We start from the raw sequence: 17669 nt of genomic DNA, 5'->3' as shown, positions 1-17669 counted from the left end.
CATACTAGATGGATGATGTTTTGTTCTTCTCAGAGGGCACATGATGTGAATTTGTGCTTCATCATTGGCGGTGATAAGTTTGCTCAGTAGGTATGGCAGTATTTTCCAGATTTCCCTCGTTAAAAGTACCTTTTTCCTTTTATAATTAATAAGCAATCTTTGGGGTGATATTGTTTCAGTTTTCCCAACAGTTTTTCATTCAATAGTTTTAATATTCATTGATTATTACCTGAATCAGTTATTATAGTCATTGTAAAATGGTGGCTTTCTATTTCTGTCATACTTTGTATATTTATTACTTGACTTTTTCTCTAAAAAGAGATATTTCCTGTCTCACAATACACACTTATAGTATCCATTTGGACTCATTCTATTTTTATAAGTTAATTCATAATTTCACTCTTTAAAATGTTCTCAACTTTGATTAATGATATCTTCTTCAAGCTGATTTGTTTATTCTTTTATTTTTAAGTTTTTTTAAAATAAATCTTTATTGATATCTTCTTCAAGCTGATTTGTTTATTCTTTTATTTTTAAGTTTTTTTTAAATAAATCTTTACAGTTCCTCTTTTTTCCCCCCATAGTTCCTCTCCACCCGGTTCCCACCCTACCCTCTGCCCTTACCTCCCTCCCACTGTCCTCATCCATAGGTGTACGATTTTTGTCCAGTCCCTTCCCGCACCCCCCACACTCCTTTCCCCCTTAGAATTGCAAGTCCACTCTCTTTCTATACCCCTGATTCTATTATATTCACCAGTTTATTCTGTTCATCAGATTTTTTATTCACTTGATTTTTAGATTCACTTGATAGATATGTATTTGTTGTTCATAATTTTTATCTTTACTTTTTTCTTCTTTTTCCTCTTTTTAAAGAATACTTTTCAGCATTTCATATAATACTGGTTTGGTGGTGATGAACTCCTTTAGCTTTTTCTTATCTGTGAAGCTCTTTATCTGACCTTCCATTCTGAATGATAGCTTTGCTGGGTAGAATAATCTTGGTTGTAGGTTCTTGCTATTCATCACTTTGAATATTTCTTGCCACTCCCTTCTGGCCTGCATAGTTTCTGCTGAGAAATCAGCTGACAATCGTACGGGTGCTCCCTTGTAGGTAATTAACTGTTTTTCTCTTGCTGCTTTTAATATTCTCTCTTTGTCTTTTGCTCTTGGCATTTTAATTATGATGTGTCTTGGTGTGGTCCTCTTTGGATTCCTTTTGTTTGGGGTTCTGTGTGCTTCCTGGACTTGTAAGTCTATTTCTTTCACCAGGTGGGGGAAGTTTTCAGTCATTATTTCTTCAAATAGTTTTTCAGTATCTTGCTCTCTCTCTTCTTCTGGCACCCCCATAATTCTGATGTTGGTACATTTGAAGTTGTCCCAGTGGCTTCTTACACTGTCTTCAAATTTTTGGAGTCTTTTTTCCTTTTGCTTTCCCAGTTGAGTGTTTTTTGCTTCTTTGTATTTCAAATCTTTAACTTGATTCTTGCGTTCCTCTAGTCTGCTGCTGGGTCTCTGTATAATATTTTTTATTTCAGTCAGTGTAGGCTTAATTTCTAGTTGGTCCTTTTTCATATCCTCGAGGGTCTCATTAAATTTATCAGCCTTTTCTAGGAAATTCTTGAAAAACCTTATAACCGTGGTTTTGAACTCTATATCCAGTCGTTTGTTTTCCTCCATTTCTTTCGTTTGTGATCTGTTTCTTTGTCTCCGCATTTTCGCTGCTCCCCTGAGTTGGTAGGGTGGCTTTGTGTGCTAAGTGTCCTATATGGCCCAGTGGGTCGGCCTCCCAGTTACCTGAGGTGGACACTCTTGGTGCACCCCTTTGTGGACTGTGTGTACAGCCTTGTTATAGTTAAGTCTTGATTGTTGTTGGTGTCACTGGGAGGAATTGACCTCCAGGCCAATTGGCTGTGAGGACCCGCTGTGTCTATAATGGAAGAACTGCTGTGCTGGAGACACCCTTATGGGGCAGGACTTGCTTCAGTGGGGCTTTGGTGCTCACTGAGTCTGCCTTTTGAATGTGTCACTTATGGATGTGAGTATTGAAATCTGGTGTCGTCTCACACTGACCACTATATACACTAGCTTCTGGATCTCCAATGGGGTGCAGGTCAGCTACTGTCTAAGGCCACTCAGCAGGAGCTACAGTGAGAACTACAGTTTTCTCCTTTTTTGCTTGGGGTTTGGAGGTTTTGGATCTGTCTGACCAGAGCTGCAGTTTGTTAGGTTAAGCTGCGATAGGGCAGGCCATTTATATGCAAAAGCGGCTGCGTGGAGCTTGAGTGGGTTTGTAGATTGTGTGGGGTGGGGTCTCAGGGAGTCACTAGGCTAGGGCGTGGCAAACAGCGATGGCTGCCTGTCAGCCATCTCTGCGTTTCCGCGTTTCCAGGTCCCCGCGCCTCGCTCCCCAGTGCAGTAAACAATGATTGCTGGGCGCACCTCTGCAAGAAAGTCACCCTCACTTTCCGACCCGATGGCAGACAGTCCAGCTTCTCCCCGTAGGAGTTTGGGTCCCCAGAAACGAGTTCAGAGTAATCGGGAACTTGTCTCCCTTCGGGTTGAAAAAGCAGCGCACCCAGTCACCCGCCGCCAGCCCGATTTGCGCACCTCCGTATCTCAGCTTTTCAGCACTTGTGCACGTCTCAATGCTCTTTTCTCTTTCCTTCTAGTTGTAGAACTTCCACTCACCCAGCTTTCCCGTGGTTCTGGGTTATAGACGTTTTGTCTTTTAGTTGTACTTTTGAAATTGTGCGAGGCAGCAGTTTAGGTGTTTACCTATGCCACCATCTTGGTTTCTCTCCCAGTGTTTTCTTTAGTGGAAAATTTAAAACAAAGTTTGGGCACTAGGTCATTATTCCATATGTGTGTTTTTGATTTTCCAATTTATGTAGAAACTTCTAGCGATAAAAGATAACAACATCTTGCTACTAAAATCCCTGCAGTGCTCTGCATACAACCAGGCTGACAGTATTCCTTCTGTGTGTCAGTGATGAGGATGCTCACACACAGAGAAAACATGGTGGCACTGGAACCGAGACTAGGTTTGTAAACTACAGAGCATAAAGCAAATCAGTTTCCTATGTTATTTAAAATATTGACATTTGCATTTTGGGGGTTAAGTCTTGGTACTTTATCATCTAGTTAAAGCAAAATTTCCTTTTTTTTTTTTTAAGCAAAAAACAAATTTTTGGTTTATTGATAAATGGACCTACAGGAATTTTCCATTTCTTGGATGTTTTCAGTAACTTAAGCATTAATTAACCTTTGGAATTTCAGAATATTGATGGTTAGATTTATATATATATATAAATCAGGCTCTATTACCTTTTATACTGCAAGAATAATACAGTAACATTTCATTGGCTTGGAACGCATTTTGCCTCCTTTTTCCTCCTTAATAAACTTCTAGATATCTGCATGGTGTTTGAAGTTTTGGGGCATCATCTGCTGAAGTGGATCATCAAGTCCAATTATCAAGGACTTCCACTGCCTTGTGTCAAAAAAATCATTCAGCAAGTATGTATCTTAGTATTTTCTATGTGGCGATTTTTTTTATTTTTATTTTTTTATGTTCTTAAAGTGTCAGGAGTTTCCTATTTCCAATAGAGGTTTTATTTTTAAAAGTAGGCTTTTTTAATTTCTAACATTGTTTTATTCAGTCCATAGGGTTCACTGTATTTATTCTGTTGTTAAACATTTTATCAAAACCATTTCCCCCCAGTTCATTTTCTATAGCCCTGGCCAGTTTGGCTCAGTGGATAGAGTGTCAGCCCACAGACTGAAGGGTCCTGGGTTCTAGTCCAGTCAAGGGCATGCACCTTGGTTGCAGGCTCAATCCCCAGTCCTGGTTGGTGTGCCTGCAGGAGACCACCAATCGATGTTTTTCTCTCCCTGTCTCTCCCATCCCCTTCCATTCTCTAAAATCAGTGGAAAAATATCCTTGGGTGAGGATTAACAACAAAAAAAAAATTTCTATGATAATTATTAGAAGGGAATCTGTGTGCAGTTCCTGGTTTTTGGAAATTTGGAGCCCTTATTCAGAAGTTCTGGTTACAAATACTAATTATATGGTAATAAAGAATTGCTATGTCGCCCTAGCCAGTTTGGCTCAGTGGACAGAATGTCAGCCCACAGACTGAAAGGTCCCGGGTTCGATTCCATTCAAGGGCACATACCTCTGTTTGATCTCCAGCCCTGGTCCAGACATGTGCAGGAGGCAACTGATCGATGTGTCTCTCCACATCGTTGTTTCTCTCTCTCTCTCTCTGACTCTCCCTTCTTTCCATTCTTTCTAAAAATCAATGGAAAAATATCCTTAGGTGAGTATTAACAAAAAAGGAGTTGCCAGGTCAAATCATTACAATCTGTTTATATAACATTGTTCGTGGGCACTTTTTTTTTTTTTAATGTTTTTATTGATTTTTTGTGGTTTTTCTTAGAGAGAGAGAGAAACATCCATGGGAGAAACATGTATCAGCTGCCTCCTGCACACCCCCTACTGGGAATTGACCCGACAACCTTGGGTATGTGTTCTGACAGCGAATCAAACTGGCAACCTTTTGGTGCATGGGATGACGCTCAACCAACTGAGCCACACTGACCAGATCTGTGGGCATTTCCTAGTATTATAAATACCTTTCAGTGTTCAGTTAAGAAGTTTCCTGTCAGGAAAGTATTAATATATCAAAGGGCAAATAATTTGTTTCGACATTGTGTTTTGGTGGAAAGAGCTCCACACTGGGAAGCAAAAGTTCTTCATCAACAAGGAAATTTGAATTACAAGATACCTAAATCTCTTTCACCACCTACTAGTACATTTCAATATTTTAAGGGCATGTGTACAATTTTTTTCTCAGTTTTTATAATGTACTTAAAAATATCTCCAAGTAGAATTCACTTTGTAAAACTTGGAAGAACTTTTTATTATAAATAAGTTAAGCTCTTGCCTTCATTCATAATTCACAATTAATCTTTGTGCTTTAAAAAAATACCTTATTCTCTGTGGAAAGCTACCACATCATTTTTATAGTTTTATTTTATTTTTTTTAAGTTATTGTGATTTCTTCCTTCTCCAGAAAGACTTGTCTTTTGTGTTTGCAAGTGTCCTGCTCTGTTCCCACGCAGGTGTTACAGGGTCTGGATTACTTACACAGCAAGTGCCGGATCATCCACACTGACATTAAACCAGAAAACATCTTGTTGTCGGTGAATGAACAGTACATCCGGAGGCTGGCTGCAGAAGCCACAGAATGGCAGCGGTCTGGAGCTCCTCCACCTTCCGGATCTGCAGGTATATTTGTTTTGGGGACTTTGCTCTCATTAGCAGTTAAGTCCAAGTTTCTATTTTTATTTTATTACTAGGCAGTTAAGTAAGTCACATTCATCTATAGTAATAAAAACATAATATGCAAATCGACCTATTGGCTGAACAGGACGACCGCACTATGACGCACTGGCGAGCCAAGGCGGGTGCAGTTATTTGGGGGGAGGGGAGCCTTGCCCCATGATTGCCCTGCAAAGGGAGGCCCAAGCAAGTGGGGCAATCCATGGGGGGCGGGGGGAGGCCTCCACGATCGCCCCAAAGAAGGAGGCCCAGGCCACCCTCTGCAGGGCAATGGATTAGGGGGCTCCATGATTGATCATTCTGCAGAGGGAGGCCCAGGCCACCGGCCGGGGCACTATGGCGAGTGGGCGGGGCCACCCTCTGCGGGGCCATCGATTGTGGAGCTCCGGGACTGCGAGAGGGCACAGGCCGGGCTGGGGGAGAGGCGCACACACACACACACACACACACACACACACACACACCGTATTTCATGCACCGGGCCTTTAGTTTAACAATAAGGTACAATAAGTGCTTATGTATACAAAATAGTCCCAGTTTTCCAAAGACTTTTCACTCTCGGTGTTGCTTCCATAATTGGAAGAAGAATACTAGAGACTGTATTTTAAGTATATATATGTTGTACAGTTGACCCTTGAACAACAGGGAGTTAAGCACATGGACCCCCACGCATTAAAAAGTTTGCTTTGTTAAATCATAGCCAAAAACTTTTCTAAAAGGAAAGGTTTATTGAGCCACATGCTGGCCAGAAGTAGGCCTGGGTCCTGGACCATGCTATCTAAGCCATCAGCAGCAGGGCTACATGGAGAAGACAACATGTCCACCCTTCTGGGATCAGTGGCTCTTTAGGCAAACAGTTTAGGGGGAAGAAAGATGTAACTTGTTTTGAAAGAATTTAGTTATAGGTAAAGGGCTAGTTCTGGGATAGGTGCATAGGTGCAAAGGAAGAAGTGTTTATTTTTTAAGATTGGTTGTGTGCAACAGTCTGGAAAGATCATGCATAAGCAGGATGCAGTGACACTTAGTGGTCGGCTATTAGGCTGTTCTCACCGAAATAGTCACCTGGAGGTTAATTGAAAGTTTTCAGCATACATTCAGGAATGTTATCAGACTTTGTTGGTTTTGTCCTGCAGTCATTAAAGAGATTAACCTCTCTTCTTTTCACCCTCCAGCCTGCTATTTAATTTAGGACACCTCAAAAAAATTTTTCCTTGCCCAGCTGGTGTGGCTGAGTGGTTGAGCATCAACCTATGAACCAGGAGGTCACTGGTTCGATTCCTGGTCAGGCCTCATGCCTGGGTTTCAGGCTCGATCCCCAGTAGGAGGCGTGCAGGAGGCAGCCGATCCATGATTCTCTCTCATCTTGGATGTTTCTACCTCTCTCTCCCTCTCTCTTCCTCTCTGAAATCAATAAAAATATATTTTTTTAATTTTTTCTTGTCAGCTTACCACTTTTGACTCCCCCAAAACTTAACTACTAATAGTCTACTGTTGACCAGAAGCCTTACCAATAACATACAGTTAACACATATCTTGTATGTTATATTTTATGTACTATATTCTTACAGAAAAGTAAGCTAGAGAAAAGAAAATGTTACTAAGAAAATCATTAGGAAGAGAAAAAAATCCTCAAGTAAGTGGAGCCACACAGTTAAAACCTATGGCAACTGTATATGTAAAAGCTGGTTCAAGTAAAATATTTTCTCTTATGATTTGATGGCTATTTTTGATGTGTTTACCTCTTACCATGCTCATTTATGGATCAGTGATTTTTGCAGGATCACGATAATACCTATTAAGATCTTGAGTTTAAGCACTGGTGCGAACAGACTTTGAATCCTGGCTTCATCATTAGCTGGGTTACCTTGGGCGAGTCATTTGATTTTGTTATTTTCTCATGCAGAAGTTATTGGGATTAAATTTCATGTTAAAGCAGTTGGCATTGTGCCATATAGCATTATGTGCTAAATAAATATTGGCTACTGTGATTACAATAATTATTTCCATTTGAGGTTCAGATTTTAATTTTAATAGTTTAATTATATTTGAGGATCTTTTTAAAAAAGATTTTTTTCATTGAGTTTTAGAGAAAGAAGAAGGGATAGAGAGAGAGAGAAACATCAATGCAAGAGTAAAACATTGATCAGCTGCCTTCTGTGCATCCCCTACTGTGGATTGAGCCCTCAACCTGGGCATGTGAACTGAACCAGCAACCTTTCCTTGCACAGGATGATGCCCAGCCAACTGAGTCACACTGGCCAGGGCTGAGGAACTTCCTTGATCTTCAAATTGAAAGTATCAGTTATTAGGCTTCCTTTGAAAGGAAGTAGCATAGGCTTCCTTTAAAAATGAAAACTCAAGAAGGGTGAAATGGATAGTATTTGATGAGCATAGCATTTGTTTTGTGTGTTTTTTTCCAAAATGAAAAGGTTATAGAAATTTTACCCAACAATGTGAATACAGTTAATACTACTGATTAAGAGGGTAATTTTCTGTATTTTTAACACAATTTTTAAAAATTTTAAAGGGAGACGGAAGATTCTTCCTCTTACCTAAGCTAAACTAATATCCATGATATGCTATGTAGCAAATTAGTATGGCTCTTGATGACACTCTTCATTTAAAACTGACAAGTGATAAGGGGAAGAATTAGATGCGAATCCTGGCTAGGGATGAGGGGGTTGTTTTCTATCATATTCTACTTTAATCAGTATGTGTGAGTGGGATTTTAGCAGCTTTAATCGTGGAAACCAGAAATGGGGTCTTGGCTCTGCATTTATGCTACCTGAAGAATTTATTTAAACTTATTTTAAGTTAGTCAACTTTTATATGCATTATTTCTTTTTCTTTTTTTTTAAGTTTCTACCAAAGTTGCTTAAGTAATTGTCTCTACAGTACAAACTGTACAAGAGAGATTTTTCATTCTGGTATGGTATCATATATGAGCATTAGTTTATTTTTGCTGAATGCCAGGATTCTTACTTGGTTTTCTTTTCTTTTCAGTCAGTACTGCTCCCCAGCCTAAACCAGTAAGTATAAGGTGTTTCTATATTTAATTCTGATCTATGGGGCAGGGATTCTTCTGTTATGGACAATGACAGTTTGTTTAGAATTTGAAAAACAAAGGAAAAAATATTCCTGCGCTTCTATAATTTTCTCCAATAAATTCCATGCATCTTTGGCAAGTTGATACTAGTGAGGTATCTATAAATTGGAGTGTGTCTGAAAATACACCAGCCCCATAGACTGCTCAGAGGACCAAGATTTGTTGTTAATTTTGTTTTTATTTGATTTGATAAGAGTATACACTTTTTTGAAGTTAATGAAAAATGTCAGGGAAAGAGTGACATTTGATTAGGAAGTAATTAAAGTTAACAGTTATCTCCAACTAGAGGTAATGGATTAGCCACCTGAAGGCTTTATCTGTTTGTAATCTCCGCCCAGGCTGACAAAATGTCAAAGAATAAGAAGAAGAAATTGAAGAAGAAGCAGAAGCGCCAGGCAGAATTACTAGAGAAGCGAATGCAGGAAATTGAGGAAATGGAGAAAGAGTCGGGCCCTGGGCAAAAAAGACCAAACAAGCAAGAAGAATCAGAGAGTCCTGTTGAAAGACCCTTGAAAGAGAACCCACCTAATAAAATGACCCAAGAAAAACTTGGTATAAATAGAGCATCACAAAAATTACTTTATAGCAAAGTTTAACATTATCATTGTTATATGTAATGGTTTCATGCATACAGCACATCTTTGGGGGTGTCCTTATACAGTAAGGACAGAATAAGAATACAGAATTTGTCATAAATGTTAGGCAGGTGATATTCGAATGTAATTTCTAACATTTCTCAGAAAATGCAACATAGACTTCATTTAGCAGTTGGGTAAGGATAAGAAGATCTTTGTACTTCTATAAGTAGGTTTTAGTTGTTCAATTGTGTTTTTACATAACTGTGTGTAAATATTTTAATCTCATGGAGAATTTTTTCTGTTCTTTCACTCCTACGCATACACATACATCCTTTTTGTCTGTTTGTTCCTTAGAAGAGTCAAGTACCGTTGACCAGGATCAAACACTTGTGGAACGTGGTGTAGAGGGTGGTACAGCAGAAATTAATTGCAATGGAGTAATTGAAATCGTTAATTATACTGAGGACAGTAATAAAGAAACACTGAGGCTTAAAGACGACCTACATAATGCTAATGACTCTGATGTTCAAAATTTGAAGCAGGAAACTAGTTTCCTAAGCTCCCAAAATGGTGACAGCAGCACATCTCAAGAAACAGACTCTGGTACACCTGTAACCTCTGAGGTGTCAGATACTGTGGTGTGTCAGTCTTTATCAAATGTAGACCAGTCACTCAGTGAACAGGACATCAGTCAACTTCAAGAAAGTATTCGGGCAGAGATACCTTGTGAAGATGAACAAGACCAAGAACATAATGGACCACTGGACAGCAAAGGTACCTATGCAGACATATTTCCCCAATACATAGTCATGAATTTCTAAACTAAAAGCACCATGGTTTTTGTTAACAAAGCTTTACAGCAGGTGTCCAGGTGACCTTAAATGTGTAAGTCTGTAGGTAACTGAATTTCATTGGTTGTGTAATGGGTGCACAGCCAAGAAGGTAAAGGTTTTAAGTCTGGAAACTCAAGGTGTTGCTATCTTCCTTTTGTCTTATAAAGGTTATTGTAAGTTGCCAATTGGGGGCCTGGGTGTATTACCTCAGAGTTTTACTAACTTTGGGTAGTTCTGTTCATTGAACAGTCTTATTGATGATGCCTGTTGTCTATAGGAAAATCTACTGCTGGAAATTTTCTTGTTAATCCCCTCGAGCCAAAGAATGCAGAGAAGCTCCAAGTGAAGATTGCTGATCTTGGAAATGCCTGTTGGGTGGTAAGTTAAACTAGTCTCAGTGCTTTGTTTCAAAGCAACAAGTAATGAATGAGATTTGAACGTAGTTCTGCTAACAGAAGAAAACATCTTCAATTCTATACCCAGCTGCCAGTTAACATTTTAGTGACTATTTTTTCACTTCTTATAGGAAAGTGCAAATATATTTATTAAAGTAGAGAGAACGATATAATGAAACAATTCTGCCCAGTTAGGCATTTACTAACAGATCACCCTGTGAGGTTATTTTCAGTCACTGGACTTGTCAGGTTTAGTATGGAATCCCTTTTTAGCCACATTATGGGGTTTTCAAATAGCTTGATTTTTAAGGGAGGAGTCCCTTTGCCAATTTTTTCATCTCCACACATCAGTACTTATCTTCATGTCACTAGTAAGTAACTTGACTATATTGCTCCCAATTTTTTTTTCCAATTTTATTTCTTCCTCTTGAAATGTAGGACTAATTTACCACCACTGCACCCATCCCCAATCTTCTTAATTTAATATGATTTTGGCTAGGTATTTATTCTGTGTTTACATTATTAGGACTATTGTTATCTTTAGCTGAACTGAGCATGTATTGTGTTAGGGTTCCTTTCCTGCCTAGCCCTGTTTCATGCGTAGACATCTTTGTACACTTATCGCTTAATTCAGCCCCACATTTTCACCCAGTGGTGTGAATACTTACACTTTAACACAAAAAGATACCTTGGTATTCTTTCACCTTTTCCCCTAAAAATCTCTATCCTGGAACCTGGAGTCTTCTGTCTGTGTTCATCCTTTGGCTTGCCCTATCGCCCTGCTGCATTTCTGCCATTTGAGATCCTTTACTGTCATCTTGGGAATTATAGTTTACTCTCTCTTTACATCCCCTGTTTCTGTCTCTGATCTTTCTTGGTTTTGTTCCTGTTTCGTTTTTTGGAGTCCATATAACTTCAGTAGCTTCCTAAGAAAGGATGTGTGAGATTGAGCAGGCAGAGGGGAGCCTTGTGTGTCTGATAATGTTTTTATTCTGCTTTTACAGTCATTTGGCTGGGCATCTAGTTTTAGGTTGAAAATCATTTCCCTCAGTGTGGTTATAATTGCTCCATTCTTGTCTTTTGGTTTTCTGTCTTGTTGCTGCTAAGGTCAATGCCATTCTGATTCCTGACCCTTTGTATGAAGCCTTTCCGCAGGGAAGTCTGTGGGATATCACTTCGCAGCAGTGTATCTCACTAGCTCTGTTTTCATCCATTATGCTGTGGACTCAATAGTGAAATTCGAATTCCTTGGTTTTATTTTGTTAATTTTTTGTTTTTAATTCTCTTCTCCTTGGTCTCTGTTCTCTATCTCTGAAGTCGCATTATTCAAATGTTAGACCTCCTATGCAGGTGCTCTCATTTTGGACGTTTCTCTCCTATTTTCTATTGTTTTCTTTTCTGGAAGATTTTTTTTTTCCAGTGGGAGGTGGGTAGCAGTTTATTGTCCAACACTCTCAGAGGGGGGATGGCCAGGGGGCGCTCCGTCTACATCTCCTCCCTGCATTTGGTTAAATCAACAGCTTCTCTTCCCAAATCCCCAGGCTGTATAAGATAGACAAGGCCCCTCCTCCACCCCCAGGAGGGGCTTAGGTAGATGGAAGGGCTTGGGGTAAGTTCAAGTATTCAGTTCTCCCTCCCAGATTACACTGCGCCCAGGCCATGAGAGCGGGTCCCAGCCTTGGGGTTTCTGGTGATGTTAATAGCCCTTCTCTCAGAAACCTCAAGATGAGCTCCTGACCATCACAAACCACAGTCCTCAACCTTATAGTCTGTGAGGAGGCCTCTGACCCCTGGTATGGAGTGATGGGGGCAGGCAGCCTTCTCAAGCAGTGACGCCTCGAGCAAGTGGCGAGGGGAAGGGAGAGGACTGAGGACCTCAGGAGGCAGGGTGGGAGGGACCTGGTGGATAAAGTCAGACAGCTCAGTCTGCGTCCTCACCCCACACCCTGGGCCTCTAATCCCTGAGAGTCCGCCGGCCAAGGCAATATAGGTGGGGTGGGGGGGGAGTTAAGTAGGTCCTTGTCCCCCAACCCCGGCCAGCCCTGTTGGGGACACGATGCTTTGGAAGGGCCAGGACTGGGCTCCAGGCCAGCTCTCGAGCTCTGATCTTCCGGAACAGCTGAATCTGGGATATGGGAGAGGCCTACTAACCCTCATATCCCAGGTCCTGGCTTGTGGCAGAGGGGTGGGGACGAGGGGTGGGTGTCCTAAGAGTGTTATAAAAAGCTAAAACCATTAAAAACTTGGGGAAAAGTGCCTCCTAGCTTCTTGCTTCCCCAAGTTATCAACCTCCCCAAAGCCCGGCAGAGAGAGTTGAGCCCAGAGAGGGGGCCCATTGGCACCATGCAATGTTGGGGTGCCCCTGCAGCCTGACCGACCCCGGGCAGGGGCCCTTCAAAGCTGGAGTGCCACTTGCTAAAGCTTCTGTACCCTTGAGGGAGGACCCCTGCAGGGGACGGGTGAGGGAAGAAGGCTTGGCCAAAGTCCAGGCGGGGGTCTCAGCTGGGACCCCAAAGGACCCCTCCTGGGGTCATGACTGGAAGAATCTTCGTACCACTAACTGGCCCAACAGAACCAGAGCCAGAACTATCAGCACATTCCGGATGGGGCCGTTGCCCAGGTCCAGGGCTGCCACCCAGCCGCCCCGCTGCACGATCCACCGGGCAATGCAGTGATGCAGAATGAAGTCGGCCATGAAGCATGTCACCTGGCCCAGGAAATTGGTCAGGCCTCACTGGTAGATGTAGAGGGCCAGGCAGTAGCCAAAGCCCAGGAGAGCCACCACCCATCCCCAGTTGATGCTGCTCTCAAACAGGCTGGAGGCAATCTTGGTGTCAGCTGCAGGTGCTGCAACATGGTGTGGAACTCCGAGTCGTAGCACTGATTGATGTCATCTCCGATGATGGTGAGCTGCTGACCCACCTGCCCCAAGGTGCTGGCAGGCTCCAGGGACAAGGTGACCATCTCTGCTCCTGCTGATGGCGGTAAAAAACGTAGCTGCGGAAAACCACCTCTGTGTCTCGGGCTACCTGCTCCTCCGAAGTGGAGGACAGGGCAGGCCCTTCACACCCATGCCTGGGAGGGCCGGGTCCTTGCCCAGACGCCATTTTTTCAGGTCCCAGGGGAGAGCAGTGTTAGCCCAGACCCCGGCCTAGGCCAGGGATGGCTCAGTGGGGCCAAGGCTGGAGATCCCGAGGGGCTGATTCAGGGTTAGCTGCCAGGCTTGGCTTCCAGGAGTGGCTGTCAGTGAATTCCTAGTGTCCAGATGCAATCTCCGCCCGTCCCAGTGTGGCCCTCGGCACCCAGAAGGCTTCGGGGAGCATGGAGGAGCCGGCAGCTCTTCGGGAAGATTTTTTAACTTGTTCTCAAGAAGCCTTATTTCTACTCCCTTAAGTTTTTTGGTTCTCTGATTAACTTACAGAGGATATTGATCATTTTCCCAATTTTGACATTTTCTTCCTATAAAATGTTACCTTCTTTCTGTTCAGGATCACTAAACAAAGTACTGCATGGACCATATGAATGGAGTAACTAGAAAGCCATTTGGAAGCTCTGCCTGGGTGGATCTTGTTGACTGTTATTCACTATAGAATGATCTGTCTGGGCCAGTGGTCGGCAAACTCATTAGTCCACAGAGCCAAATATCAATAGTACAACGATTGAAATTTCTTTTGAGAGCCAAATTTTTTAAACTTTAACTATATAGGTAGGTACATTGTTATTAACTTAATTAGGGTACTCCTAAGCTGGCCTTTGCTAAAAACTCAAGGGGCCAAAGAGCCACATGTGGCTCTCGAGCCGCAGTTTGCCGACCACTGGTCTGGGCTATCTTTTTTTTTTTTTTTTTCATTTTCAATTACAGTTGACATACAAGATTATATTAGTTTCAGGTATACAACATAGTGATTGGGCATTTATATAACTTACGAAGTGGTCACTCTGATAAGTCTAGTACCCACCTGGCACCATACATAGTTATTACAATATTATTGACTGTATTCCCTGTGCTGAACTTTACATCCTGTGAGTGTTTTTATAACTGGCAGTTTGTACATCTGTCAGACCATTTCATTTCATCCTCAGATGTCAGAATCTCTGGATCTTTCCTCTTAAATTGGTCGTATTTCCCACAGAAACTTATAGTCTTACTTAGATCTATCCAGAGAGTAAATGCCTGGCTACTAGCATTCTAGGAGCTGAGTTAAGCAAAAAAAACTGGAGCTCGCCATACAATTACAGTCACTTAATTTCCCTGTCTTCAAAATGGTACTCTCTCCTCAACTGTACGTAGCATCTCCTGACCATCACAAACCACAGTCCTCAACCTTTTGTACCCTGTTGTACCCATTCCAGAGAAAACCTCCAGATGGTCTATGTGCCTTAAGGGCTGTTAGACTTTATCAAGCCCTGTGTTCTGGAGCTCTGTTTCTTTAAAAGGTGTTTTAAAGGAGTATTCCTGTATTGAATCCCACCTTCATCCATACTTCCAGAGATCCTCTTAATGTATGCAATTTGCTTGTATTTTGTTGAGGATCTATGTTCATCAGAGATATTGGCCTGTAATTTCTTTTTTTGTGTTGCCCTTGTCATGTTTTGGTATCAAGTAATATTGGCCTTTTAGCATGAGGTAGGAAGCCTTCTCTCCCCTTCAGTTTTGTGGAAGAGTTTGAGAAGGATAGATATTAAACCTATGAATGTTGGTGGAATTCACTATATGCCATGTTGTCCTTGTCTTAAGTTTTTTGGGAGATTTTTTTATTGCTATTTAAATTCCTTATTAGTGATTGGTCTTTCAGATTTTCTATTCATAATTCAGTCTAGGAAGGTTTTATGATCTAAGAATTTATCCATTCTAGGTTGTTCAATTTAGTGGAATATAGTTTTTCATGATCCTTTGTATTACTCTCGTATTCATTGTAACTTCTCTTATTTTTTTATTTTATTTTAATCTTTTTTTAAATGAGTCTAGCTAAGAGAACTAGCTCTTAATTTTACTTAAGAGAACTAGCTCTTAATATTTTCTATTGTCTTTTTAGTTTCTATTTGATTTATCTCTGCTATAATTTTCATTATTTTCTTCTACTGACTTTATTCCTTTAGGTTTAAGGTTAGAATATTTATTTGAGATTTTTATTTCTTGAGCTAGGCATGTAAGTATAGGTATACTTCATTTTATTGAGCTTCACAAATGATAGCGTGTTTTACAAATTGAAAGCAAGACATGTCATCTGCAAAAAGGTTACAACTTGCTTTATTGTGGTCTGGAATCAAACCCACACTATATCCACAGTATGCCTGTATTGCTGTAAACTTCCCTCTTAACATATTTCTATCGCAGAATATTCCATAGATTTTAGTACATCATATTTTCATTTGTCTCCATGTTTTTTTGTGATTTCTCCTTGGATTCTTTTGTTGCCCCAAAGTTGTTGAATAGCATATTGTTTAATCTCCACATATTGGTGATTTTTCTAGCTTCTTGTTAATTTTAGTTTCATACCATTGTATTCAGAAAAGATACTTGATATCAGTCTTAAATTTATTAAGACTTGTTTGTGTTCTGACATATGGTCTATCCTTGGGAATGTTCTATGTGCACTTGAAGAATATGTATTTTGTTGGTTTTGGAATGTTCTGTATGTATGTTATGTCCATTTGATTTGATGTGTCATTTACTAGTAAGGTCAATGTTTCTTCACTGACTTGCTATCTTGATGCTCTGTCCATTGGTGGAAGTGGGGTATTAAAGTCTCCTACCTCTATTGCAGCGGTCACCAACCTTTCGGACCTCGCGGACCACCGGTTGGCGACCACTGCTCTATTGTGCTTGTCAGTTTCTCTTTTTTAGATCTGTTAATTGCTTTATATATTTTAGTGTTCCTGAGTTTGGTGCATATAAGTAAATGTTGTCTTTTTGTTGGATTGTCTCCTTTATCATTATGTAATGTCCATTTTTTATCTCATTACTTTTTTGTGGCTTGAAATCTAATTTGATATCATTGTGGCCATTTGCTTGTAATGTCACTTTTCACCCCTTTGCTTTGAGCCTTTGTTTTATCTTTGGAACTGAGATGAGTCTTCTGAAAAGGCAGCCTATAGTTGGGTCTTGATTTTTAATCCATCAAGTTACTGTGTGCCTTTTGAATGGTGAGTTCAATCTATTTACATTTAAGGTGATTAATGATATATGAGAACTTACTGACAAATTATTTATTATGCTGTGTGTTCATTACCAAATTTAAGTAGCTATTGTTAATTTTAATGCTTTCTTTCCCCTTTAACCTTTATGCTCTAAGTCAGTATTCCCAACGTGGGGCACACAGGGGGGCAATTAGAGGATAAGTTGTTTTTTTTTTAAATATATATTTATTTATTTATTTCAGAGAGGAAGGGAAGGGAGAGAGAGATAGAAACATCAGTGATGAAAGAATCATTGATTGGCTGCCTTCTGCATTCCCCACCCCCTTTTGGGGATCGAGCCCGCAACCCAAGCATGTGCCCTTGACCGGAATCGAACTCGGGACCCTTCAATCCACAGGCCAATGCTCTATCCACTGAGCCAAACCAGCTAAGGCGAGAATGAGTTATTAAGAGTGAATGTTTTGCATTTCTTATGGTTCTAGGGGCCTTATATACAGTATATAAATATATATTGTGACATTTATGCATTTTTTAGTTCTCTATTATGTTTTGAAACTTTATTTGCTATTTTCTCATATCACTTCATATTATTTTTTTAACAATTTCTTAGTGATTTCTTCCTCAGTACTTCAGCTGTCCTTTCGTTCTTTTTTCTCTTTCATGGATGCCATGTTCTTTGGAAGCTTGTTTAGACCGAGTTAATGGCCTTTTAGGCTTCCTCCATGTGAATAGGAGCTCACTTTTTGAATGATAAGAATTCTGTGTCACAGAGGGGGCATCAGGTTTTAGAGATATTTAGGAGGGGCATGGCCAAAAAAGCGTTGGAAACACTGCTCTGAGTGCTTAATACTGTATTCTGTAATAGAGTTGCAGTTTTTTTGCTTCTGTCACCTTACTTAATGTTTTGTGTGCCTTTGCCATTTTGTTTCCAAAAGGGCTTCTTTCAGCATTTATTGTCAGACAAGTCTTATGGTGATGAACTCCCTCAGCTTTTGTCTTGGAAAGCATTTCTCCTTCATATCTGAAGGATAACTTTACTCCATAAATTATTCTTGGCTGGCAGTTTGTTGTTGTTTTCATCCTCACCATAAAATATGTTTTGTTTTGTTTTGTTTTGTTTTGTTTTTAATTGATTTAAGAGAAAGAGACAGAAACATCACTGTGAGAGAGAAACATCAGTCGGTGGCCCCAGGCAGGTATGGAACCTGCAAGCTTTTTGGTGTACTGGGACAACACTACAATCAACTTGAGCCACCTGGCCAGGGCTTGGCT

General features: G+C 40.6%; 1 protein-coding gene and 1 pseudogene across 2 annotated transcripts in view; one reads left to right on the top strand and one right to left on the bottom strand.

Moving 5' to 3' along the window:
• The window catches only part of SRPK1 (SRSF protein kinase 1), a 90975-nt gene that overhangs the window by 61559 nt on the left and 11747 nt on the right, over nucleotides 1–17669 (top strand). For both annotated transcript variants that reach the window (XM_028161237.2, XM_028161236.2), the window contains exons 7-12: nucleotides 3410–3516; nucleotides 5125–5290; nucleotides 8348–8373; nucleotides 8789–9002; nucleotides 9383–9802; nucleotides 10139–10239. In XM_028161237.2, the coding sequence (XP_028017038.1) occupies nucleotides 3410–3516; nucleotides 5125–5290; nucleotides 8348–8373; nucleotides 8789–9002; nucleotides 9383–9802; nucleotides 10139–10239 (1034 nt within the window). The remainder of the gene's footprint in view (nucleotides 1–3409; nucleotides 3517–5124; nucleotides 5291–8347; nucleotides 8374–8788; nucleotides 9003–9382; nucleotides 9803–10138; nucleotides 10240–17669) is intronic.
• On the bottom strand, nucleotides 11772–13363 carry LOC114235302 (bcl-2 homologous antagonist/killer-like; annotated as a pseudogene).

Source organism: Eptesicus fuscus, chromosome 10, assembly GCF_027574615.1.
Source record: "Eptesicus fuscus isolate TK198812 chromosome 10, DD_ASM_mEF_20220401, whole genome shotgun sequence".
Lineage (NCBI taxonomy): Eukaryota > Metazoa > Chordata > Mammalia > Chiroptera > Vespertilionidae > Eptesicus > Eptesicus fuscus.
Note: the sequence above shows the minus strand (reverse complement) of the source record. Positions and strands in the feature narration are given on the sequence as shown.